At 41.9% G+C, this 25,162-nt stretch overlaps 1 protein-coding gene across 4 annotated transcripts; it reads right to left on the bottom strand.

Moving 5' to 3' along the window:
* Window positions 1-1,866: 1,866 nt before the first annotated feature.
* pou2f1b (POU class 2 homeobox 1b) lies at window positions 1,867-23,641 on the bottom strand. Of its 4 annotated transcripts, none has more exons than XM_069707557.1 (15): window positions 23,596-23,641; window positions 16,002-16,067; window positions 15,320-15,411; window positions 14,504-14,599; window positions 13,173-13,352; window positions 12,132-12,252; window positions 11,897-11,991; window positions 11,554-11,727; window positions 11,216-11,357; window positions 10,915-11,060; window positions 10,532-10,720; window positions 10,178-10,292; window positions 9,701-10,034; window positions 9,501-9,589; window positions 1,867-8,745 (listed from the first exon to the last, which is right to left on the bottom strand). In XM_069707557.1, exons 1-15 carry the CDS (start codon window positions 23,639-23,641, stop codon window positions 8,477-8,479), a joined length of 2,154 nt encoding a protein of 717 aa, XP_069563658.1. In that variant the 3' UTR covers window positions 1,867-8,476. The 4 variants fall into 4 exon arrangements, with proteins under 4 accessions (XP_069563658.1, XP_069563659.1, XP_069563660.1 ...); XM_069707558.1 differs by lacking the exon at window positions 23,596-23,641 and adding an exon at window positions 16,454-16,899; XM_069707559.1 differs by lacking the exon at window positions 23,596-23,641 and adding an exon at window positions 16,454-16,899 and having other exon boundaries at window positions 12,132-12,249.
* Between the last annotated feature and the right edge of the window lie 1,521 nt (window positions 23,642-25,162).

The following is a 25,162-nucleotide window of genomic DNA, read 5'->3' as shown; positions in this document are numbered from 1 at the left end:
CCAGAGACATTTAGTCCACTCATTTTTTTTTTTATGGTATTTTACTCATAGAAACTTACTTGACTTACAGTTTTTATCATCAATTAATAACTGTAATTTAAGTCAAATAAAAATCCTGTTATTTTCTGGTTGCCGCCTCTATAGCAGTGGAAAATGAAAATGTTGTGTATAAAATGTAATAAACTACAATAATTTAAAATAAAGAAAAAAAAACTTCTCACATGAGAAGACAAGACAATTGAGCACTAATTTGTCAATAAATTAATAAATTAATTGACTAATAGTTTAAGCTTTAAGTGTGGTTGCATCTAATTTGTGATGAACATTTTTTGTTTTTGACAATAAAATTGAATACATTATTTGTACTTTAAAAAAGCAGCCAGTAGCTTGAACAGTCCTGAAATAAACAATTTATTATATGCTGTATTGATCTGCTAAGGATTTGTTCTTTTTCCTCGTTGTAGATTATCAACTTTAGAGCTTATAAAGCGGCAGTGAGTATATTCGACAGTATTGCTGTCATCTGTTTATTGAATGATATCAATACATATATGTGAGGACAAGTACAGTATGTCTAATAAGTTTCATTTAATGTTTGTATTTTTCTCATTGAAGATAAAGCAAAAGAAGCCCGACATTTATCAGGTAAGGACGACTCTCCCATCACTTAATAATGCTGTTTAATCTGCTGTGATGTTTTTATTTATTATTACTACTTTCTTTTTTTTTCTAGGAACTGGAGCGACCGAAGGATACTGATCTTTACCAAGTGCTTGAACCAGTAAAGAAAGTGGTAGGACACTTCCTTTCTTAATAAAGACTTTTTAATGGTCCTTTTCTCACCTGCTCTGGCACCTAAATTGCCATTATGTTGTATTTTATCTTCAGAAAAAAGATGCAAAGAAGAAGAAATCGCAGGTAAAGGGATTTTCTTACTCACACGGTCACATCATTTGTTGGAGCCGTTACCAACTCAAGACATCTGAGATATGACCTCGACTACGCGATATCTTTTAAGACGTCAGAAGCCCAAAAGATTTTGGAAACCACCGGTTTGATCTCGTGTTGTATTTTAAAAGCTTGTTACATCATCATTTGTGTCCAAATAAAGCCGAAGCTGGCAAATACATAAGAGCAGAAAGAACAATATTTCCTTGAAGTATGAAACCACATCAAATGGAAACACATAAATGCGAGGATCTAAATTTACTGGTAAACAGTACTGGATTGAAGGTACTTGGTTATCTGCAGGTCTCCTCAGTGCGAAGCTTCAACTTTGTCTCTCTTCACAGCTGAATTCATCCGAGCAGAAGGAAAAGGACAAGAACGGGTTTTCGAGTGTCAGCACCAAGCCTGCAGATCCGACTTCTCCCTGATCTCCAAATGTCTCAAGACACTGCAGCGCTAAATGGGGGTGAAACAATTAACCGATTACTTGATCAGTCATTGGTTTGTCATTTTTTTTAAGCAAACAATATGCTCGTCAGATGTCACACAATTTTTATAATGTCACTGTGTTTCTGCCTCTATTCTGATGTTTTTTTCCCCCAGTTTTCTTACATTTTAAATAAATAAAAACAATCTATAATTGAAATAGTTAACCAGCTCTTGAAGTCTGCCAGCTACAGAAAATAAAGTTTATATATATATATATATATATAACATTTGCTGACATGCTAACGCTACACATGACATTTATTGCTATATTTATCATGTTAAGCTTTTTTTTGATATCCTAATAATACAGATTGCATTATGAAGTGCTAGAATGTGATTCGTATTTAAATGTTTACCCCATAGTGACTCTGTAATCAAGCGCCATTGTGTACCCTGAATCCCAATAAAAATACAAAGCACATGTCAAAACACTTGGAAAATGGTTTAATGATGTTTACAACAAAAGAGAACTGTACATTTACAGTAAAAGATTATCTTTATATGTGTATAAAAACAAAACAAATAAAAATACAGCAGACAAATGCATCAAAATCTACTATGTATCCTGATTCACATACTTGAAACTCCTACACAATCTTTCAGTTCTATGCCGCCATGACTGGAGGCCTTTTTTTTTTTTTTTGTGGTTTTTTTTGTTGTTATTTTTTTGTTGTAGTCAGATCGGAGCAGTGTCCCTCAGTGTTGTATTCCACGATGGAAACCAAAACTCTTTACATTCGAGTCCTGAAAAGTCATTTTAATATCAGACTGCAGAATAAGAAAAAGGGGAAATAAAACGGGGACACATTCCTTTAGATGAGCCCAAGCTTCCAACGTGAAATGTTTTACAGAATGCATTTCTTGAGATACACAGACATAATATGTACATGGTTGGCTGTTGTTGTTTTTTTTGTTTGTTTTTGTTTTGTTTTTTTTGTCCTCTCTTGTCAAAAGCCATGGTCGCTTGGGCTGTGAACTGAATAAATCACACACATGACGCACCCCAAAAACATACAAAAATACTATATCTTAAACCTACCAAGAGTAAGACAGTTCTGCAATTAGTTCCATGCTGTGACAGAGAAAAGAGATTACAACAAACAAACGAGAAACAGACGGTTTTCACCTAAGTTTTTCTCAGAAATATACCAAAATATACATCTAAGCTTTGGAATTACTGAGGCTAGGACTAAAGCCAGTGCTGGGTTTGTCTCTTAATACACATGCTGCAGGGTGGAAGGGAGAGAAAAAACAGACAGAGACACACAGGACAGAGAGATATCTTTGGTATCTGCATTTGTCAAAAGTTAAATATTTGGATTTTTGCTTTGGGATAGCGCTTGTGAGGCCCTACAACCTCACTTGGAATAAAGCATTGAACAAAGTGTCACTGAAGCCCTGGCGGCCAGAGGTCTGAGCCGGAGGGACACAGTCCATGCAGAGTGAAGGACCATGATGCATAGTGTCACAGCTGATCAGAGTCTGTAGTGAAGATGTCAAAGGAGAGAGCAGAGGAGGGAAAAGGAGGAGGAGGAGGAAGAAGAGGAGGAAGAGGGGGCGGGGACACAGCAGTGAGTTTGAAGGACCGCAGGATGTGTATTCCTGGAGACAACAGGGTTCTGTCCTGGGACAACAGTGTATAGATGATGGGGAGGGAGAGACGGACGCACTGTGAGAGGCAGGAACAGCTTTTTCACCACAGTTCTTGAGAGAAACAGTGGAGGGAGGGGAGGAGGGGGGGGAGGCAGGAGGGGAGGGGAGGGGAAGGGGGGGGGACATCCTAGCAACAGCGATCAAGACAGACAAACATAAAGAGTCCTGAGCAGGTACAGTGTGCACAGGATTTAACCCTCAGTGTGTATTAACAAACATCACCCAGCTACCACCACATTGGTTCGTGTCTGTCGGAGAAGCCCGCTCAGCCCCTGCTCCACCTCCCCCCTCCGATCCCCGCCCACAGGCACTGAAACCGCTGCACCGGCAGGACGCCCGAGGGTTACCAGGCGGACGCATATTCGCATGCAACCCAAAAAAAAGAAGAAGAAAAAAGAAACTCTATACAGACGAACCGAGGAGACTCGAGGTGAGAGCGTTGCAGCCGGGATTTGATGCTGAGCAGTGAGGCGGGGATGGGTGAGAGATGGTGTCGTTCATATACAATCAAGTTAGAAGTCTTTGGTTAATGTTGGTACCACAGGGACACATGAGAGCGGGCTGCGACAGCGCACCGTCATGTGGGAAGACAAGCACATACCTGTACCTGGTCAGTGAAAAGAATAATTTAGAAAGATGTTTACAAAAAACACAGGATTGTCAAACTTAAAGAAGTGTTTTAAAAGATGGAGGGGTAAGTTTTGTTATAAAACAAAATAACTAATACAATTCCCTAAAATGAACTTTGATCAACATGTAATTTCTGCTCAATGCTGAAAGGCATTAGTGTGCAGCATAAGAACACAAAGATGTGAAAGAAAAACGGCAGACATTCATGAGTACTGGTATGTACTCTGTCTCCCCCTTGTGGCGGCTCTTTCCACCACCTTTCACTAAGTACAGGTATGAACAGGCTTCTCCACCGACACAAGTTTGACTATTTTCATCTTTTTTTGTATTTTTTTTTGTATTTTTTTTTAAATATTTTCCTTATTTGTTAAGTAGATTAAAGCAGGTTTCACTCAGTCTTGAGTTAGAAATGAGGTATACAACAGCTCCTTTTGCCTTACTGGTGCTCCAGAAGTCCTTTTTCAACATATAAAAAAAAAAAAAAAAAAAAAAAAAAAAAACAGCAAACCAGTGTGGTGGGTCAAACATACTTTAACTTGAAGCACAAGAGTGTCTCAAATCTCAGGATCACCTACTGAAACTGAAGCAGTAAAAGCCAAGTCAGTGCCAAGTAGATAATATGAGCTGACCACAAACTGTAGTTTTACCAAAACAAACTGAAAGCTGGCTTGGCGATGGTTCGCTTAAAGCGTCAGTAGAGAACCTCCACACAGCAACAAAAATACAAACTCTCTTGTCTTAGCCTCTTTAAAAATCCCTCTAAACACCTGCTGGAAGATGGGAAAAATGCACCATAATGGTTTGCAGACTGCCCTCCCTATTCTCTCTTTATAAGACACACACTCTCTCGCTCGCTCGCTCACACACACACACACACACACACACACACACACACACACACACACACACACACACACACACACACACACACACACACACACCTGCTGGAATTATTAGTAAAGCTTTTCTCACAGGTATCCTGGACCTGTCCAAGTCACACCTAAAAAACAGGCTGCAACGTAACCATCCCACGCTCCAAAATGCCCAAAGCACAATGTATTGTTTCAGTGAAGACAATGCACCAGGTGAGCTCGACGCTCAGTCCCTCTCTCTCACACACACACACACACACACACACACACACACACACACACACACACACACACACACACACACACACACACACACACACACACACACACACACACACACACAACAACAACAATGCTACAATGCTTATGTCTTCTACGTAACAATAAGGCATAAATGATAATGTTAATCTTCTTTGTCAAACTAAGAAAGCCAGTGATCTTGCCCTCTCAAACTATACAAAACAATTAAAGGCATGAAGTAATATAAAAAAAAAAAAATTAAAAAAAATCAAATGATTGTTAAAGACAGCACAGCAAATCAAGTCCACATTGACTCAACCAAAACAAAATAAAATATCTATTCAAAGATTAAGATGCTTCAGAGTTTCCTACCAACCACAGGACTGGTCTGCCAGGAGCGCCCGAACGAGCCCCCTCCTGTTGAAAAGATCCGCCGACACACGAGTCGTCAAGTCGTCGAGTCGCGCTCCCGCGAGACGCGCTCGTAGATTTCATCTCATATTTTTTGGTCTTGTCAGTAAAAAAATTGCTATTTAGCAAAAACAAAAACAAAAAAACTGAATGTTTTAGGGGAGATTTTTTTTTGTTTGTTTTGTTGAGTAAGCATGATAAACACTACATTCAGTCTTGATAACATACTGGTTCAAATATAAAATATGAATATCTTACAAGTGTTTATATATATATTTATATGTATAGAGTTAAGAAAAGATCGTTTCTCTAATTCTTAAGTCTTTCCTCAGATAAATATTTCAGTAACATCCTATGGTGCCAGTGGCCACTGGTTCATCTTAAGTACCTACAAACAGCACTGGAACAGGACTGAGTTCTTCAGGGCCCTCGTGGCCTCAAATACAGGGAAACCAGCAACGCGAGCAGCCGAGCACCCACCAAGCTGCAAAGAGAAAGGCTTTTACTTTGGCAAGAAGGATCTCAAAATAATATTCAAACCTGGAAATACCCCATAAATAGTAGTACTAGAAAATAGCAGTAGTAGGTTGTCCTTTTATGTACGGTTCCTATGTATCAGTATAAACTTTGAATGGCGAGCCAGACAGTAATTATACATTCTACAATGTTCTATACACAGAAATGTCTACGGGTGAACCTTATGTTGTAGTGCTGCTGAGGTATATTCAGTCAAAAATAATTCAACAGAACAGAAGTACACGAGAGGATAACATGGACACATTTCGCTCCTTACAGCCTCAGTGATTCAGTAATCACTGGGTTCATTCATTTTGTCCTTCTGAAGCAGAACAATGCTACTTGTTGTGTGGGGTTTAGCTGAATGTGTAGCACATAACAGTACGCTTCCCACCGCTGTGTTGGGCAAGATAGTTTGGCAGGTTTTTACTCAGAAACATTTCGGGGAGCAGCACGTTGTTTACGAACATGCTGGTTTATTTAAAAAAAAAAAAAAAAAAAAAAAAAAAGGGCGGCGCTGTGAGGAGGTGAAGTTATTTGATGATAAGATATAGAAATTTACAGACGTGAGCCCTCCGGCCGGGAGGGTCGGAGCTACTAAACCCTGACTTTTCACACAGGGTGTAGTCGTAAAGCTATAAGAAAGCATGCAGGCCTCTCGACAGCTCGACTCCACCGGGAGCTTCAGCAGCACGTTGTTAAAGCTAAGTTTCTGTGATCCTAATCCAGCAGCACCAAATCAGGGAGAATTGACCGAGGAGAGAGAGGAGAAAAATATTTTTTTGGACAGTAGGAGATCGTGTGAACGGCAACTTGTGTGCTCAGACAGGCACAGCAGCTACTGAGGAAAACCACTTTGGTTCAAGCTGTTGTTTTATGGCTGAATATTAGCACAAAACCAAAAAAAATTAAATAACAGACCCTTTCCCAATATGGTTCAGAAAAGTTCAAAACGTCTACCACAGCAGATCAGAAAGGAAAACAAGCCATCAAATGGCTCCCAGAAAACCAGATTAAGCATCAGGGCGAGGCCCCGGTGGGAAAAACATAAAATAAAAAGGTTTAAAAGGAAAAAAAAAAGAAAGAAAAGAAACTTCATTCTCAAGCCCCAACCCACCAACCCCTTTCTTTTTGGTCAGTTGTGCAGCCAATTAAAAGTCGAGCTATGAGACACTTGGTCAAATAAAAAAAAATTCATCTTTGGAAAATGATCATTAAAATATTGCATTTCTATATTCTGTTGACAATGAAGAGAGATTCTGTACTCATAAATACTTTGACTAGACTAAGCTACACCAACTACACACAGCAATTATTTTAACAAATATTTTTGGTATATCTTAAAGTAGGTAAGCCAGTCACATGACTGCAGACTAAGTGAAAAGAAAGATTTTCATTCCTCCCAAAACAGGCAGACTGCAGCTCATCAATCCAGTTTTTTGGTACAGATACTGTGCACAAGTAGATACGACGGTACTACTATTAAAAGAAAAAGAAACAAAATAACACAACACAACAACCCCAACTAGCCAACGCCACCATACGTTTGGTATGATGACCACGTCCCGTGACGAGTCCTCCCAAGAAAACAGACTGCAGAGCTGTGTGGATCGTGCAGCTGCTGAACTCTCAGCATCTGCGTGAGCTGTCAACAACACATGCAAACGTCTACCTCTGAATTCAAACATCATGTACAGTTTTCCAAATTGATCACATACCAAAACAAATCACCCTTAAATCAGACGCAGGACTGCAGGACTGCAGGTCTGCAGCTCATTTTAAAGCTCTTAAAGTAACGTTTTCAGTCATTTTCTGTCAGTGTCTACGTCCACACCAAGACCGTCATTTTACAAAAGCTTGGCGGCAACTCTCGCCACCGTAGCGAAATGTAAAACTCAGTGTTTCCAGAAGAGAGACTCAGAGAGACACACCCGGTCCCTCTGACCCTTAAAGCAATGATAACCTTTATATCGGCCACTTATTACTTGTTTTTAAAGCCTTATAACCACGATTACAAAGTGATAGTTAAATCTTAACTTAATATTAGACTTACAAAGTTCTGAAAATGTCAAAAAAAATAAAGACAGTAAAGATAAAGGAAAAAAAAATTCTCTAAAATATAACTTTGATATGATTTACGTCAAGGCCTGTCCAAAAAAAAAAAAAAAAAAACTAGAAGATAATTAAAGATAGGGTGACACACAAACCCCCATTAGTGATGATGAACATTGTGAGATTAGTAGTAAATCAGTTAAATTTGAATGTTAAAAGAGAAAAGTTTTTTTGTTTTTGGTTAGAAGTAGTTCAGAGAAAATTCTGACCTGGAAATAGGAGGATATATGTACAAAATGTGAACAGCTTGAAGGTGCCGAGGATTGTTTTCTCCCTGGACACTTGTCAAGATTTATGAGGAGCGGCAGGCCATCAACAGTGTCCAACTGGCTACTGTTTATGAAAAAAATATATATATAACTCAAAGAGTCATAAAGAAAAAGATAGGAGGAAAAAACAGAAAAAAAGGTCAACCTTGTTTTAGGTTTTCTTTTTGGTGGCAGCAAAAGGATTAAATAATGGTAGATACAATGGAAAGAGTGTGGGGTGGTTAGTGAAGCACGGAGCCTATTTCAAACAGCCACCCTATCCCCTACATGATGTGAGAGGAGTAGTGCTCGACACGAGAAATAGGGCGTTAATTTCGGGATGCAGCCCGACTGGCTTCACTGAGCCTTGGAGGCAGTGGTAATGGTCGAGGCTTGCACAGGCACAGCAGTTGTGGTGGCTTGGTGATGAGCATCGATGGCGCCCTGCAGCCCCCCCGCTGCGGCCGACATCAGGCTGACGGGGCTGGTGAACAGCGACAGGTTCTGGGGGCTCAGGAAGAGCGGCGTGGTCACCAGGTTGGGTGTGCCACCAGCAGAGGTGTTGGCAAACAGCAGGTTGCTGCCATCCAGGGAGGTGATGGGGATTGAGCCGCCCGATGCCAGTGCTGTGGAGAAGATAAAGAGGCGGTTGGTGTACTTGGGGACGACAGAGAGGATCCGTTTTAAAAACCAAACCTGCCTCGTGAGGAAAAACTGAATTACGAAAAAATTTCCTGTCTTTGCAGCTGACCACCAAAATGTACAGTTGCTCATTAGGATTAATTGATCTGGTCACGGATGTAATTTCCTCTCAGCAAGGTTAAACCTTGTGGGTGTGGCCAGAGAGATTTTTCTCTTACTATGCAAATGAATGTGTCCACATTCACTCATTGCGTTCATTATACAAATCACACCAACATTTATTAATTAATTTATTCATTCATTGATTCATCCAGATTTGCTCTGAGAGGTGTCGCTGACCGGTACCATGCCTCAAATAAACGATATGAATACTATTAGTAAAAAAAAAAAAAATACAAAGCCAAAAATAATATCAAAATACATTTTTAGGATATTTTGCAATAAAATGTAGTTAAACTTACCACATTTTTAACTGCTTTATATCAGATTATCAGTTATAACCGAGTTTCATCAGACAAAAATATCATTGAAAGGACAATCCCTAAAACATCTATCTGTACTTTTTGAATTTTTTCTTTCAAACCAGCCCTTGTCACATGAACCTCAGCAAAACATAAAAAACAATATGTACCTAGAAAAGCTAACCAACAACCTACATAACTGTATTTATGTATTGTTGCAGACTATAAAGTGTTTGCACAATAAGTATTCAGTGTTTTGTCATGGAACTAGTACACACCTTGAATGGTTGCTAGGGTACTGTTACTCAAGAGAGCAGGACTCAATGCACCGCCGAGGCCACCAGGAGCCAGACTGAGGAGGGCGCCCCTGGACACACAGACACACAGAACATAATCAACACAGAGGACACCTGAACAACTGAAAGAACTCCTTAGAAATAATAATCAGAGGCTTTGTTTGAACGTAGCACATACGAACCCTTGAGCAAACTGGGAGGACGCCATCAGTCCTGGGTTGAACCCTGTAGCAGCAGCCATCGCCGCGATGCTGGCACTGGTGGGTAACTGGGCGGCATTCAGCGCCGCAGACAGCCCCTGAGCTGACACCATCACCTGACCCGCCCCTAGAGTGGCAGCTATGGACGCCGGGGCCTGGGTGAATACCGTTTGCACCTGAGTGGCAGCCTTGCTCTCCGCAGTCGTGTAATGAATATTTGTCGGGGATGGGCTTAAAGATGGAGAGCTGGTTGCTGTGGAAACCATAGGTGCAGTGGAGATGACGGATGCAGTGTTCGTGGCTCCGACCGTCGTGCCTGGTTAGAGAGAAAACAGATTTGAAAGTTAGTCTTGGAGTCTCTCATTTTGTGAAATTAAATACACACTTCCTTGAAGACAAACACAAACACAAACACAAACACAAACACACACACACACACACACACACACACACACAGACCTGTGAAAGGCAAACTGGAGACGCTGGTGCTGGTGAGAGGCATCACTGGGTTTACAGTCAGAGTGGTGGGTGTGTTAATAGTTGGACTGCTCACAAGGCTTGCTGTGCTGGCCACCTGGGTGAGAGAATAATCGGGAGGGTTGAATGAGCCGCTGTGTTTTTAACACATCATTTAACAACAGCTACGAACACACATTATGATGAACCTTCTGACATTGTGGCTTAACACACAGATTAAATATTAGAAACTTGGAATTTGATGAACTAATATCCACTCAGGACATAAACATTCAAGAACAAAATGAAAAGAAAGCTGAGATTCAACGCGTTGGTACAGGCGTGACCGGTCCTTACCAAAGGGCTGCTGGGGGTAAAGATGGTTTTAATGGGGGTGCTGCCACCTCCATTGTTGCCACTGCTGGGGGGGTTGATCCTCTTCTCTTTCTGTCGGCGATTGCAGAACCAGACCCGAATCACCTCCTTCTCCATGTTGAGCTGGTCAGCGATCATGGTGATCTCCTCAGAGGTAGGTTTTTGGTTCTGCTTGAAGAGGGCAAAGAAGCCAGGGATTCCCTGTCAGTATTGAGGAAACTACTGTGCTGTATTATATTCCTGGTCCACAACATGTGTGATGCGTCTCGGCACCATGACCCAAAAAAATGCAACTAAACACCTATAAGCCAAAACTTTCTCTGCCGAAATCAATACGAGTAACTACAGGAATGCGAGTTTCTCACCTCCAGAAAGCTCTTTTCTAAGGCCACTCGGATGTTGGTCTCAATACTGGTCCTTTTCTTCCGTCTGCGGTTGATCCCCTCTATGCCCATGCCCGGGGAGCCCAGGGCGCTGGGGCTGGACAGGCCCTGGTCAGATGTCAGGTTCTCTGCACAAACAGCACGGACACAAAGGAAGGGCAGGGAGGTAAAGGCAAGGCACGCGTTGTAAGGACACACAAACCCACCCTCAGCCTGTTCCCAGAGACAAGTACAGGTAACGAAGAAGGGTCAACTGATCTTTCAGGTGGGTTCAAGGACAAACCTGCATCATTGAGCCACTTCTCCAGCAATGGCTTGAGTTTGCACATGTTCTTAAAGCTCAGATTCAAGGCCTCGAAGCGAGAGATGGTCGTTTGGCTAAAGTCATTTCCATACAGCTTCCCCATGGCCAGGCCAACATCCCCCTGTGAGTAGGGAAGGAAACAAAGACGGAGATATATAAATCAAGTCTATTCAATTACGAGTTATTTATTGTACACATTATATCTACAAAAAATCTGAGGAGGAAAACATCCACAGGCGTCAAAAGAAAAACACAAACAATTGCACATGTAAATGAAGCTGTGAGGATCAATGGAGTCCTCTCAGTCCCGCACACACCTGCGTGAAGCCCAGTTTGATTCTTCTCTGTTTGAAGGTCTTGGCAAACTGCTCCAGCTCCTCCAGATCACTGGGCTCCTCAAGAGTGGGAGTATCCAACCGTTTAGGTGGTGTCTGACTGTGGGGCAGGGACTGAATAGGTGTGGCTGTTGTTGTGCGGGTTGGAGTTGCAGGCTATAGAAAGCAAAAAAAAAAGAAAAGAAAAAAGGAAAAGTTAGTGTACACACAGGAGTAAAAACAGAATCACAGCAAATGAAGAGGAATAAAAAGAATCTATAAATATTGTCTTTTTGGATTTTGAGTGTGATCTAACTGAAGCCCGGGCGCTTGCATCATTACCAACCTGGGTTGAAAGGGTGATGCTTGGTTGAGTCGGCAGGAGGTTAGCTTGGCTTTGAGGAGGTAGTTGAGTTAGAAGACTCTGGGTTTGCATTAAGCCTGAGGAGTGACCAGATGTGGAGATGAGATAAAAAAAATAAAAAAAAATAAAAAAAAGTTTCAGTAACAATCGAATACTTGGAATGCATTTCTCTTCTTAATTTTTCATGAAAACCAAACAGTGGGAGTGTTTCACTCACCCTGTGGGACCTGCGGTGGCTGTGAGATGATGAACTGCGTGTGGTGAGTGAGCGGTGTGGCGATCGGACCGGGCTGAACCAGAACAAACTGTGGCAGACTTTGATTATGCTGCTGTAGCTGCTGCGAGACAATAAAAAGAACATGAGTCGAATCACGAAAATCTATAAATGATCTATGGAGTTCATGCAGCCCCCCAGCTCAAAGTAAATTACATAATACTGTATTGCAACTATGAACTCTCATGACTCAAAAAAATTGTCAGGCTCCATTTGTCACAGATTTACACTATGAATTGCAATATTGTCTCCGTCACTTATTATAATGAATGAGGAATGGCAATCAAGCCAATGGAAGACATATCAATCATTGTTGAATTTGTATTTAGCCATGTGCAGTTAAACAGTTTATGCTGCTGTCTGTATTAATTTAGAGGAGTGGGTTTTTTGTATTATTTAAATTAAAACACAATCCTCAAGTAGTCTGCTGTACCTGAAGCAATTCTCCTGGTCTAAGTCATTACCACAGAGTCAAGACTTTTAATTAGTACTCCAGTAACTTTTTACATTTACGTATTGTCCTCATTTTTATTAATAAAGTGCTGCCTTGTTTCAACAGACAGTTTCAAATATTTGTCAGACCTTCAAACTAATTGGAAAAGAACATCAGCTGTATGTTGATCTGCTACAGACTCCTCAGCTATAACGTCTGTATTTTCTGTTTGGAGCCATCATTCATTCATATGTTAACCAGTTTTCATCAGACTAAAAATAAAAGTGCCTTTCACACCTAAATTAACCCAATCCCGCAGGTCTGCTTCAGTGCACATGTTTCTCATCGTAATAATGCCCAAATTGAAATGCTTATTTGACCATTTAAAGTCAGTTGTAAACTCTCTTGATTTGGAAACGGATTCAAATGATCATGCTGAAGACAAACTAACTGTGGAGGTAATTTTACTAAAACGTAGTTTCACCTCCAATTATTTTAGAGCTTAAAGTTTACATGTTGTATGAAAACAGTTTTCAGGATTTATCGCTTACAGAGGCGATCTGGATGGGCTGTGAGAGGGGCAGCTGGGTAATGGGTGTGGCTGCAGAGGCTGAGATGTTGGCCCCAGTGGTGCTGTTCTGCTGGCTGGCTGAATGCTGCACGGCTGCAGCCAGGAGCTGAGCTTGGGCCTGCTGGAACAACAGCTGTTGCTGCACCGGGATCAGGTTCAACTGAAGAGAGAGAGAAACGGACGGGAACACAGACATGGTGGTGGTGGTGGTAGAGGGGGCGGGGGGGTCACAGACAGACACAGACAGAGAGAGAGAGAGAGAGAGAGAGAGAGAGAGAGAGAGAGAGATAGAAGTGTTAATATAATTAACTGTTGATTGTCATCATACAGACCAGTAAGTAAGCACGTGTTGTCACGATACTGGAGTTTCCGCTTCGATACCAATGCAGCAAAGTTTAACATCCAACATAACGATGGTTACGACAATACTGCAGCGGAATATTAAAGAAATATGCATGTGTTGCGTGATGATTACACAACAGTCTTGCCGTATTGGCAGGGGATCTGACTTTATTACCACACGTCAGACACTTTAATTACTCTGCTCTACTTTTATCAAGAACAACAGGTTGATGGGATTGTTTGATGCTTTTGCCAACAATTGTTGCTGTGGCTGCTCCAGTTCACTGAACTAGACTGCAGCGCTGTCTAGTCCAATTCCTCCTTGTATATTCTTCCTACTTGTGCGCACACACACACTTTACTAATGATACCCAACCAGATTTTTCATGTCAAAGCACTGCCTGCTCATGTACATTCATCTATTGTGTATAACTCTGGACAAAGGTATCAAAGCATTATCTGAACTCGGGTGGTCGTGGCAACACAAACATGAGCCTTCACAGGCACATGGAGAGAAGACTCATGCAGCTGAGCCAGGCACAAGTGCAAATGAGCATGTTGATGTCGTGTTCAAACTCAGATCCACATGCACAGTGAAACAGTCACTCCAACATAGCAGAGCAGCAGCCACCATTCAACCGTCTGGTCTTCTCCACTACAGTGAGGCCTCGGCGAGAACATGGATATGAAATGTGTCGTGTGGCTGGCCCGACAATGAGTGCACAGACACACAGGCTATGTCCAAACGCGTCCCTCCATTTTCTGCGATGGAGGAATTTGGACATAGACTGACAAACACAACGATGAACAGGCACGCAGGCAGAGGAGAGACACCAGCTTTAGCCACAGAGTCGGGGCAAGCCGTCGTTTCACCGCCCAGTCTCTCAGCCGGGGGTGAGCTTGTTGAGGTGCCACCCCAGGATACATGGCTACGACCAGGTTTTAAGTCAGAGCAATGAGGCCACTTACTCCAGCAATCTGTCCCCCGGCCAACATTAGCTGGGTTTGAGGCAATACGCTCTGCTGGACGGAGGTCGGAAGAGCACCCGAGTCTTCCGACTTAGACTAGTGGAGGTGAAGCAGAGAAGGGGGCTTAGAGGTAATCTTCCTAGAGGTATAACGGAGTCTTAATTTCCTGTCATACTTGTTATCATTTAAATAAGAACAAGATACTAAATGTTGTGATTAAAAGCAATTAAATGAATATCCAATTCAGTTGTTATACATAAAATGATATACCATAAAGCTGACAAAACATCACATTTCTGTGCTTCCTGAGTGGCTTTCTGAGAATGAGCCTTTGGGCTTTAAGCAGCGAGTGGAATTTGAATGAAAAAGACAGCGATAAAGTGGATATTTAAAATGTGCTGCAGCCTTCAGAGACAAGGAAAGTGAAGTGAAGTGAAGGGAGGGGAGAGTTGAGATGCTAATTAAAATAACTGTTATGCAGTGCATGTAAATTCTGCATAGATTTGCATATTCTCGGCCATCTGTTTCCGAGCAACCGCAGAGCAGCTAATTAGCATACAGGGTTGATTAATCTGCCTTGTTGCTAGGCGACACTAGGAGAGCCTGGCTCATTTAAATGAACTTCTCTGCTCGTGCATATTTGAGCACAGATGAGCATACCTCTGTTCAAACTTCATATTTAATTGTAAAGCTACAAGAAATCTGTGTCATTACGCCCAAAAATGATCGGTTAGACATCTGTTCCCGCCACGAAAACAGGAAAACAAAAAGTTACTGAAAGTGTGTGATGTCGTCCATGCGTGCATGATGTGGTACCTGTTGGAGGAGGGCTTGTGCATGTGCATTAGTGATTGCACTTGTGGTTGGCACCGTCTGCCTCTGAAAGTCCAATCCATTGATTTGGATTCCTGAAGGGAGAAATAAAGATCATGAAAGGTGTTGTCAGAGGAATTCAAAGGTGTTTTCAGGGAGGTTTAACTGCCAACAGACAGAAGAAAAAAAATTAGGAACATAATACTTAACATCCAGAAAAACAAACAGTTTTCAGGTGAAGAAAAACTGGGTAAAATCATATATTTAAAAGTGGCAGCATACAGCTGCAGTAATCTGTTCAAACACAGGCTGATGAATCAACACATAATTTATCATTTACATGAAAAGCTATTCAAAAAAATTGAAGCATACATCTTTAACAATATCAACTTATTTGTCATTACAGACTAGGAATATAAATCTGTGCAGCGAATCTACAGCATTTGCATCACAGAGTTAATGAAACATTGAAACACAACAAAACAGTGTAATATTCAGTAGACACAAGCGAGGGAAAACTATTCTGTGAGGTAAACACTTCACTTGACAAGGATGACTGATCTGAGCTGCAAGAATGATGAAAGAATTGCTGGCTGTGAATTTGAAACCTGTTGAATGAGGAGGTAAAAACTCAACATATTCTGATTTAACCCAGGTAAAAAAAACAAAAAACAAAGTCACTCACCGGTGTTCCCGTCACCACTTTCCATTGCACATTTAGTAGTTTCTGACTGATTATTCACTTTAGCATCTGAAAGAGTCAGACAGAGACATAGTGTGACACACTCGCGCCCACAGCTGCTAAAACACAACAACCGCCGGCCGAATGATCTGAGGAGTGCTCTCACTTTAATCACCTAAAAATACCACGATTTAATTATATTCCTGCTCTGTAGCTGCATTTCAATCACATTCACCATTCAAAGCAAACGACATCACAGAACGCTATTAATCACCGACAAAGATAAACTTCCCCTACTGTCAACGGCTGCTAAGAAACAGCAAAGTGGTGTCACACTAATACTACTAATAATAATAATAATAATAATTTTTTTTTTAAAAAAGGCTCACAAATGACACCAACCACCCAACAACAAAACCCCATTCAGCTCCGTCACAACCTCATTAAAAACTCACCCGCTCCTGCTCCACCTGTATTTTCCAGCATGGCGGCTGAACCTATCAAGGAAAATTGCCTCGGCCGGGCAAACCCACCGACAGGGTGTCCGGAGCTCTCTTCCTCCTCCCTCTCCTCCCTCTCCTCCCTCTCTTCACTCTCCACTGGTCAGCAGCAAGCAGAGTTCAATACAACCAGAGTTACACACAGACACAGTGGCAGTGTCCACCACACGGTTCACTGAACAACACTGGGATACGCACACTGGGAAAGCCAACAGGGTTTCGGCAAACAGCTCTCCTCGCCTCTCCTTTCTTTTCTTATTGCTCTGCCCCTCTCTCTTTTACTGTTCTCGCTCTCTCTCTTTCTCTCTCTCTCTCTCCAAGATTGTCTGTACTTCTGAAAAAGTTCACCCTCTCCCTCTCTTGCTGGAATGAAACAAACGACAAGTGCAGCTGGCGGCCTCCTCAAACTCTGCACCACCCCCCCACCCCCCTCCATCCCTCCTCTCTCCCTCCCCCCCTTTACCTCCCCAACTCTATAATGAAGCATAATCAGTATTCAGCTGATTAAAGCCGTATGCAAATCTACCCCTGCCTCGTTAGCAATGCAAGGCTTTGAAGTCCTGCGAGCGACGCATTTCACACCGGGCTCTGAAAGCTTTCTGCATAATTTAAACCCCTATAAATATTTATCAGCTCATTAGCATATTAATTGGATGGCTTTTGGAGGACGATAAAAAACAGGGGAATAAGGACGACAGAGAGCAGGGGGAAAAAAAAAAGTGCTCAAACTAGCACTTGGCGCAGCAGAGGGAGGGGAGGCAGCAGCACAAGACCAATTACTGTGCGAGCGCAGGCCTAAAAAGTAATTAGCTAAGAGCAGGTAAAGGGCTGAAGATATCCCAGAATGCAGTACGAGGTCTGTCAGCGGTGGTCTGGGCATGTTAGCAAGGCGGACTGAGAGCAAAGATGCATTAAGAGAGCATCTACGGCCGCTCGTTCAGGACATCTCTAGGAGTCATTGAGGCCCGGCCCAACTGCTTTAAAAAAAAAAAAAAAAAAGGGGGGGGGGGGGGGGGACTCGCTCAATCGGAAATAAATAACTCCACATTAATCCACCACAACCTTGTCATTACTGCAAGACCCCCTGTGGCTAAAGCATTCCACAGCGAGTGACTACAGAAAGTGGGTGGCGGGCTGTTGCTGACTATGTTTATGAAGTGTTTGGGGATTAGCATATTTAGATTAGCTTTACATTCCATTAGTATTTCATTCTGGGGCCCTTTTAAATTCATTTTCAGCGTGCGCTGAGAGTTAATGCAGTGGGGGGGGGAAAGAGACCGGTTGTGGGGCTGCACAGGTGTCCAGTGAATCAGAGTGACTGGACTGGAATGCATGGCTATATTGTGGTCTGGAGGGGAATGGGCTTACCAACTAAATCCACAACAACTGCTCCTGGCTAAAGCTCTAATCAACTTCTTCACTTATCCCACTGCCTGACAAAAGGCATTTACATACCAGTTGACCAGTTCAAACAATGCCAAGAGGGGCCGATGGCGCCAACACAGTATCTACTGAACGCAAACAGACCGTACGGCCGTGGAAGGGAACCGTCTTCAATCACAAAGCAATGAAGGCGGCTGTCTTTGAACTGCAGACAACCAAAACCTGTACGTTATATCCATGATTTTTTTTTTATGCAAATGCAAAAAAGTGGTTTCTATTGCAGTCATTCGAACTGACTATAAACCGGATGTGTTTTTTCTTTTTTTAATACTGCAACTAAGAATTATTTTATTAACATTCAATATGCCAATTATTTTCTCGATTAATCATTCGGTCGCTTTGTTTGTCTGACCAACATTTCAACATCGAAAGATTAGAAGATTATTGTGATTTAAATCCAAACAATTCAGTCTGGAACAAAAAGTTATTTGGTATTTATTTTATTTTTTTGCTGGCTGCCAGCAACGCTACGTTGTTCAAAATTACTACTATTAACATTTACAGGGGATGGAGCCACACGTTTTTCTTTTCTTCTTCTACTTTTAGATGTCTGTTACTACTTCTCTGCATGTGTGCAACCTTGTACATCACAGTCTATTGATTGATATGACAGTAAATATACTCATGATCGGCATCACGCCAATTTGTAATCCAGTTTGTGTATCTATTTTCCTCCTAGCCACAAATATGTGAACACCCCTCCATCCCCCTCCGTCCCCCAGCCCAGCCCAGCCTACTGTTTACCAAAGTGACTATGGCAGGGTACATACAGATGCCACACCAGTGTAAAAAGTCTGAAAGAGGTCATCCCAACAAGGCGAGAAAGCGATGAAGACATTAGTCCCCTCTTCCTGCCTTCATGCAACCAAATGAGAAAACAAGTGAATGCATAGGCCGTTATCAGCAGCGCGCTACGACACATGTACAGCTACTTGGCTGACTGGTTTGCAAAACCTTGCTGTGGAACGATGCATTATACAAATATCCCGCGAAGAGAATTTTAAATAGCTTTCTCATTAGCACCGTAATATGGGAAAGCTGGCTGAGTACCGCGGAGCCGTTAATGTGAGCGGAGAGATTCAACGGGAGACAAAGCAAAACTTAATTAGCACATCCACATTCTGGCCTAGTCCCTACATTGTTCATCTTAAAACAGAGAATACATCAAGACGACTTTCCAAAATTTGAGGACAAGGCCGATTTTGGAACGGTCTGGATGTGCAGATAATCACTCAATTTGGAGGTGATTAATAACAAAGGTGGCCTAAAGCTTCCCGGTTTAATGCAGCATCAACATGACACAACTTAAAATAGATTTTAAAACCAGTCAGAGCGTCGAACCAAAAGAGCCCGAGGACAGCAAGCAGAAGCAGCAACACTGGACTGAGCACACAAATGAGCAAAATGCAGGATGCAGTGTAATCTGATGAACCGTAATGGGGCTAACGCCACTGTAAGCTACTGTGGTATCTCTCTCGGGTGGTCATTAGCACGCTGTCTATAGGCTAGGTAGGAAATTCAATCTAACCAAATTAAAGTGAAGTTTCTCAGGGATAGCAATGATGAAAAACCAACTACTTCCAATCAGCACATGCCGAGATAAGCTGCACGAGTCTCTACTAGAGTTGGAAGCAGACAATGAATACACAGATACATTCACCAACTAGGACATGATATTTGCATTAACTCTGATTATTCATGTGGTGTGTACTTTACTATCATGCGATAGTAAAATATTGCCCTTTAGTCAGCTTTCATTCAGGTTACTGACCGTTGACTACACAACATTTTAGTCTCATCTATTTAAATGAGGCACACCATTGCAACTGCATCGCAATATCTTGGATTAGCCTGAATATTTTCATGCAAAAGCCTCTGTTTTCACTATGTCTGTGGCGTTTTATAACTGTTATACCCTCTTTGTCACTTAAAAATATGAAATGAAATGCTGGCAAATGTTTACTGGTGATCCTAATCAAGTCAGACACGTGACAGTCATCAAGAACAACGTGGTAGTTGTTGCTTGGCAAATGCAACAACTTGGAGTTCATCCACCAGTCTTATATTGTAGCATCTCTTCAGTACACTTGGGTATTTCTCAAAAAAGTTTTCAGATCTTCTTCCAAATGCTTTGCATATGGAGCCCGATAGAGCTGCTCCATAAAAAAAACGATCCGCCTAATGATGAGTTTGAAACCCCTTAATCGACCGCTATTTTTTAAAGTAGAGGATAATTTTTTTCTAAAAATATTTATGCTTATTTTACGCAGATATTGAACCTAAGAGACAGGGAGCGAGGTGAAGCAGAAGTTAAGGTTCAAAGTGGCGGGACATGGGCCAGGTGTCAGTGGACAGGGACCCTGGAGGTGGAGGGGGACACAGCGTGGTCCGGTCAGGAGCCAGGCCCACACCAGGGAGTGCGGTTGACCTTGCCAGTCACCAGCGGACACAGCTTCCAACAGGGTAGGTCAGCAGGCGTGGACAGGGGCTACAAGAAGCCCAGGTGGCGGCAAACTCCCATTAAATCAACAGGGAAAGCAAGGGAGGGCCACACTTCCACCCTGTGCTGCCAAAAGCAGGCCGGGCGAGAGATCCTCAGCAATCCGAACACAAAGGAGAGCACATTGAGGATTTTCTGACTACTTAATAGTCTATATTTAAGCAATAAACAAAAAAAGAGGAACAAACAGTTGAACAGTCAAATCCAATTTAACTGACAAAGGTACAACCGTCAAAACTCTGCTTTTATAGATAAAGGCCGGTGTTTTGGACATGTGCCTGCTTTACTTTGCTGTGTTTATAATAAAGTATTCCCGCTTTCCATCGTGTAGTCAGGAGTGACTCTCGCTACGAGAGATCACCAGAAACAAGTAGTTATCGTCCTGAGGACAGTCCACAGCTCTTATTAGTTCAGATTTTTCTTCCTCCACAGTGAAAAAGCTTGTCTAACTGGAGTCTTCATGGAGGCCTTCTTAGTACTTTGAGATGGCATGTCCTGAATTTATTACTGCGAATGATGCATTATTCATAACAACTGTGTTTACATCAATGAATATTCATGATGGAACTACAAGGGAGGAACGAGGGTGGAACTGTAAAACTGATTAAATGAGAAAAGTAGCCTGAGAAAGAGGAAAACTAAATTATTTCTCATCTGTTCTTTAAGTAGCCCAGTTTAATAAGCTAATTATTTTTTTTACATAAGTGAGCCTATTTCCAGACAGTCACAAAATGACAACAAACAAAAACAATTGAGAACTTAAAATTTAGGGATATTAATATTCGTAAGATATTGCTATTTAAATACTTTCTGTAAAACAAAGGATATAATTAGCACCACAACTGTCTTGCATATCACAAAGATGCCTGTAATAAGATAGTGATGCTGAGGGAAGCCTGTGATTCTCACGCTAACACTGCAGGCAAGGAATAAAGTTAGTGAAACAACACTCAAATTCCCTATAGTAGACCCTGAAAGATAAAAGGTTTCATTATAAACGAAAGTTGTGTTTACATGCTCATCAGCTTGAACTACAAAAAGTGATACGGACAAAATCAAATATCACTATATCTTTGACCAAAGACCTCAATTTTGATATTGCAGCCATATTATAGGGACGACTACTAACAAAGTGATTTTAGATAAATAATAATCAGTAATGTGAATGTGGTGACAAAGGGGTTAAAGGCAAACTATAGAACAGCTAAAACATTTTGCTAAGTTTACAAAATAACATAACTTTAATGTAATGCAGCCTGTAAAATCAGGAAAATGCAACACTCCTCCCATATCTTGATATCCAAAATCTGAGACAATATTTAGTCTCATATCACGACAGGATAAAATATCAATATAACCTAATCGCTGTAGATAATTCTGTCTGAGAGATAATACACCTCTCTGAAGCAGAAGTCTTTAATAAAACAAAAAAAACCTAAATGGCAAACCTAACCACAAGTAAAAAAAACACTAAAAAAAAAACGGGAAAAAAATGGGGCCATCAAGCTGTGTCTTGCCCGGCCATGAAATAGGCCGAGTGAATAATAAGACTGCCCTGCCTGTTATTACTGTGGCCTTCCGGAAGTGGGCCTCACCACAGGACGGGTGGGGGGGGGGACACACACAGGTACAACCTCTGAATGCAGCACAGCCCTGGCTGAAGTTAAAACTCGTGCAACAAAAGACAGGTTTAGGTAAAGACCACGTTTTCAAAACCTCCCCTGTTTGGACCAAGAGGAGGTTCAAAAATAAATAAGATATTGTAATGAGATAAAGATTTGCAGACCAGCACCAACTCGATGCCAGACTACTCCCACCTCCAGTTCAAAAAAAAAAAAAAAAAGAAAGTAGTCGGCCCAACTTCAATCACAACTGTACTTTTTAACAGGCGATGAACATCGTTACGCACGCCTGCCGATCTCATCTTCAGCAGCTGATCACGTAAACATCTGTATTTGTTGTAAATTAATAAAGTTAGCGTCCAAACGCTCGGGACTAAGTTGCAGCCAGTTAGCCCCCCCTCCCCTCCCCTCGTTGGGACAGTCGTGTTAAACAGACGAGGCCAGCTTTTTTTTTTTTTTTTTACAACAAACGCTCCTCGGTCCGTGTCGTGACAACGTTGTTGTGTTTGACGTGCGTTTATTGTGCGACGCAAAGGGGGGGGGACAGAAAGACAGAAAGACAGAAAGAGAGAGAGCTCCAAGCTCCTCGTCGGCTGCTGGAATATGCTGAAGTCCGCACTCTGCTTCAGGCAGGCCCGCATGAATAACACAACAGGCTGCTGTGGCTCCGCTGCGCCGAGCACAAAAGGCTGGGTCAAATACAAAAAAAAAAAAAAAAAAATCCACACTGAGCCAACCAGTGTCTTTTCCACCGAGGGCTGTATATATATATATATATATATATATTTATTTATTTTTAATAAATCCGCCCCCCTCCTCGGGAAAAAGTCGAAAAATTAAAGATGTGCAGCCGCTGCAAGGCGCGTCCAAAAAAAAAAAAAAAAAATGAATATGCAAACCTCTTTCAAAAAAAAAAAAAAGCTCCGGTGTTGAGCATCAACACAAAGCCGAGGCGCTTAGCAGCCGAGCTAACGCTAGCACGTTAGCATCCTCAATTTTCAATCAAACTGCGCCCGCCGGGAGAGAGAGAGAGAAAGAAAGAGACGGGGGGGGAGGAGAAGGGGGAGGGGAGGCAGAGGGAGAGGGAGGGGAGGCTAAATATACCGAGTCGCGATTACTAATAAAATATGCTAAACTGTATTTTGTCGGCGGAGGTATGAATATGTAGCGGCGTACGGCCGTGTAATCACACAAAAGGGGGGGGGGGAGAAGAAGAAGAGAAGAAGCATGTTTCCATGTAATTTCGCCGTCGCGCCGCAGTAGCTCGTTTCCTCCTCTGTCACGTTACAGTCGGCTCCGCGGTGCGTTAAACTACCAGCCGACGGGCTCCGCGCCGTCCTCGTCCGGTTCTTTTTTTTTTGGGGGGGGGGGTTTTTTGTTTTTGTTTTTGTTTTTACCGATCTGCGTTTTTTTTTTTTTTTTTTTCGTCCGGTATCCCCGCTAATCGTCCAAAAAAAAAAAAAAAAAAAAATGTGCGAGTAACAACAGTTTGAATATGAAGTATGAATATGTAAAAACGCCGTAATCATTACCTGGTCCTGAACTCTCATCTTGACTCGCTGCTCCTCCGTCCGCCATTTTGAATATTTAACCCGAAATCCCAGCCCTGAGCGCTGACGCGCACGCGCACACACACACACACATAATAATAATAATAATAAATAAATGGGGGGAAAAAAAAACATGTACAGGCACGCGCGCACCTGGGCACCGGAGAGTGGAGTGTTTTCCGGGTGTTGTTTATTTACATACTTAAATAATCATTTCGTTTTTCTTATGTTTTGACTTTGGATTTAAAAAAAAAAAAAAAAAAAAAGGCCATTATCTCTGTAAACATCAACAACACAGCCCTGCTTAAAACTGTTTAAAGTCAAATTTATTCACAACGCAAACAAACCTGTCTCTGGTGAGCTGTAACGTGACAGTTAGTATTATCTTTATCTGAAATAGCAGAGGAATTATTATTAAGATATAGTATTCATTTGTTGACATTTGTTTTGATGTAGCCTGATGCAAGTTGAGGTTTTCTTTTTTTAATATATATATATTGGTTACACGTTTAAATTTGTCCTCTCTAATACCTTTATCATATCTATTTATTTATTGCTAAATAAACAAAACAGGAGGTGTCCTGAAACCTCACAATATTGTGTACCATGACTTGCCAAAGCAATTATACTTTCAGCACTGGCTCCATCATTTGCGGTGTCCAGTGACGTAGTTGGTGGCCAGTAGAACAAAAAGTTAACTAAGCTTTTCAGGTCACCAGGGGGCTCTTTCGATGACTTTTAAAAACAAAACAAATCCTTGATCTCTTTCCTTTTCTTTTTTTTTGCAGAGAATTATGTTTCCAACAGCAAAAACGGCATCCCAAAATATGAGTGCCGAGACGAGATTACAGACGAGGATGCATTTTACGGTTTCGAGTCAGAGTAAACGGCTGAGGAGGAAATGTTGCAAAGAAAGGCCCGGGCTGCGGCTGCATTAGCCGTGTAAGAAGATAATGCCATCAGGGACCATCCAGAAACTGAGCTGCTGCACAAACAGCGACTCGGACAGCCTTTGTTCAAAATGCCAACAGAAAGGGAATTATTCTGCTGCGATGAATGTCGTCATGGGCAGTTTTTGTTAATGCTGTCACCGATACAGATGCAAAAAGTCTGTGTGTGTGTGCATCAGCATGAACGTTTTCCTCTTCATTTGGACAGAGGTGTGCTGGAGACTTTCTTCAGGTTACTGAAGATGAACTGGAAAAGACAACCAAAACCAGCAGCAGAGGGCAGATGATCACTGACTGTCTTTGGCCAGAGAAAGCGGGTAAGGGTCGTGAAACCAGGCATGACCTTAGCCATTGGTTTGTGAACTGCCAATATGAGGCCTCGAGTTCGTATTTTGGTTGTCGCGATGGATCTGACTCGATCCGATTGAGAACCTGAGGAAACTACGTCCCGCCCACCGATAGCAAAAACCTGACTGTAACACTGGCCGCTCAATCAAACATACACTCCCCCCAAAAACACAGCTGTTGGAGGCCTTATTTTTAATAAATGATGGGATTATTTAGATAGATATTTAGATATTTATTTAGATAGATATTTA

Source organism: Brachyistius frenatus, unplaced genomic scaffold (assembly GCF_029030835.1).
Source record: "Brachyistius frenatus isolate BFR_SWC_R1_liver_20210118 unplaced genomic scaffold, ASM2903083v1 Contig_70, whole genome shotgun sequence".
Taxonomy (NCBI): domain Eukaryota; kingdom Metazoa; phylum Chordata; class Actinopteri; family Embiotocidae; genus Brachyistius; species Brachyistius frenatus.
The sequence above is the reverse complement of the archived record's forward strand: the minus strand, read 5'-3'. Positions and strand labels throughout refer to the sequence as shown.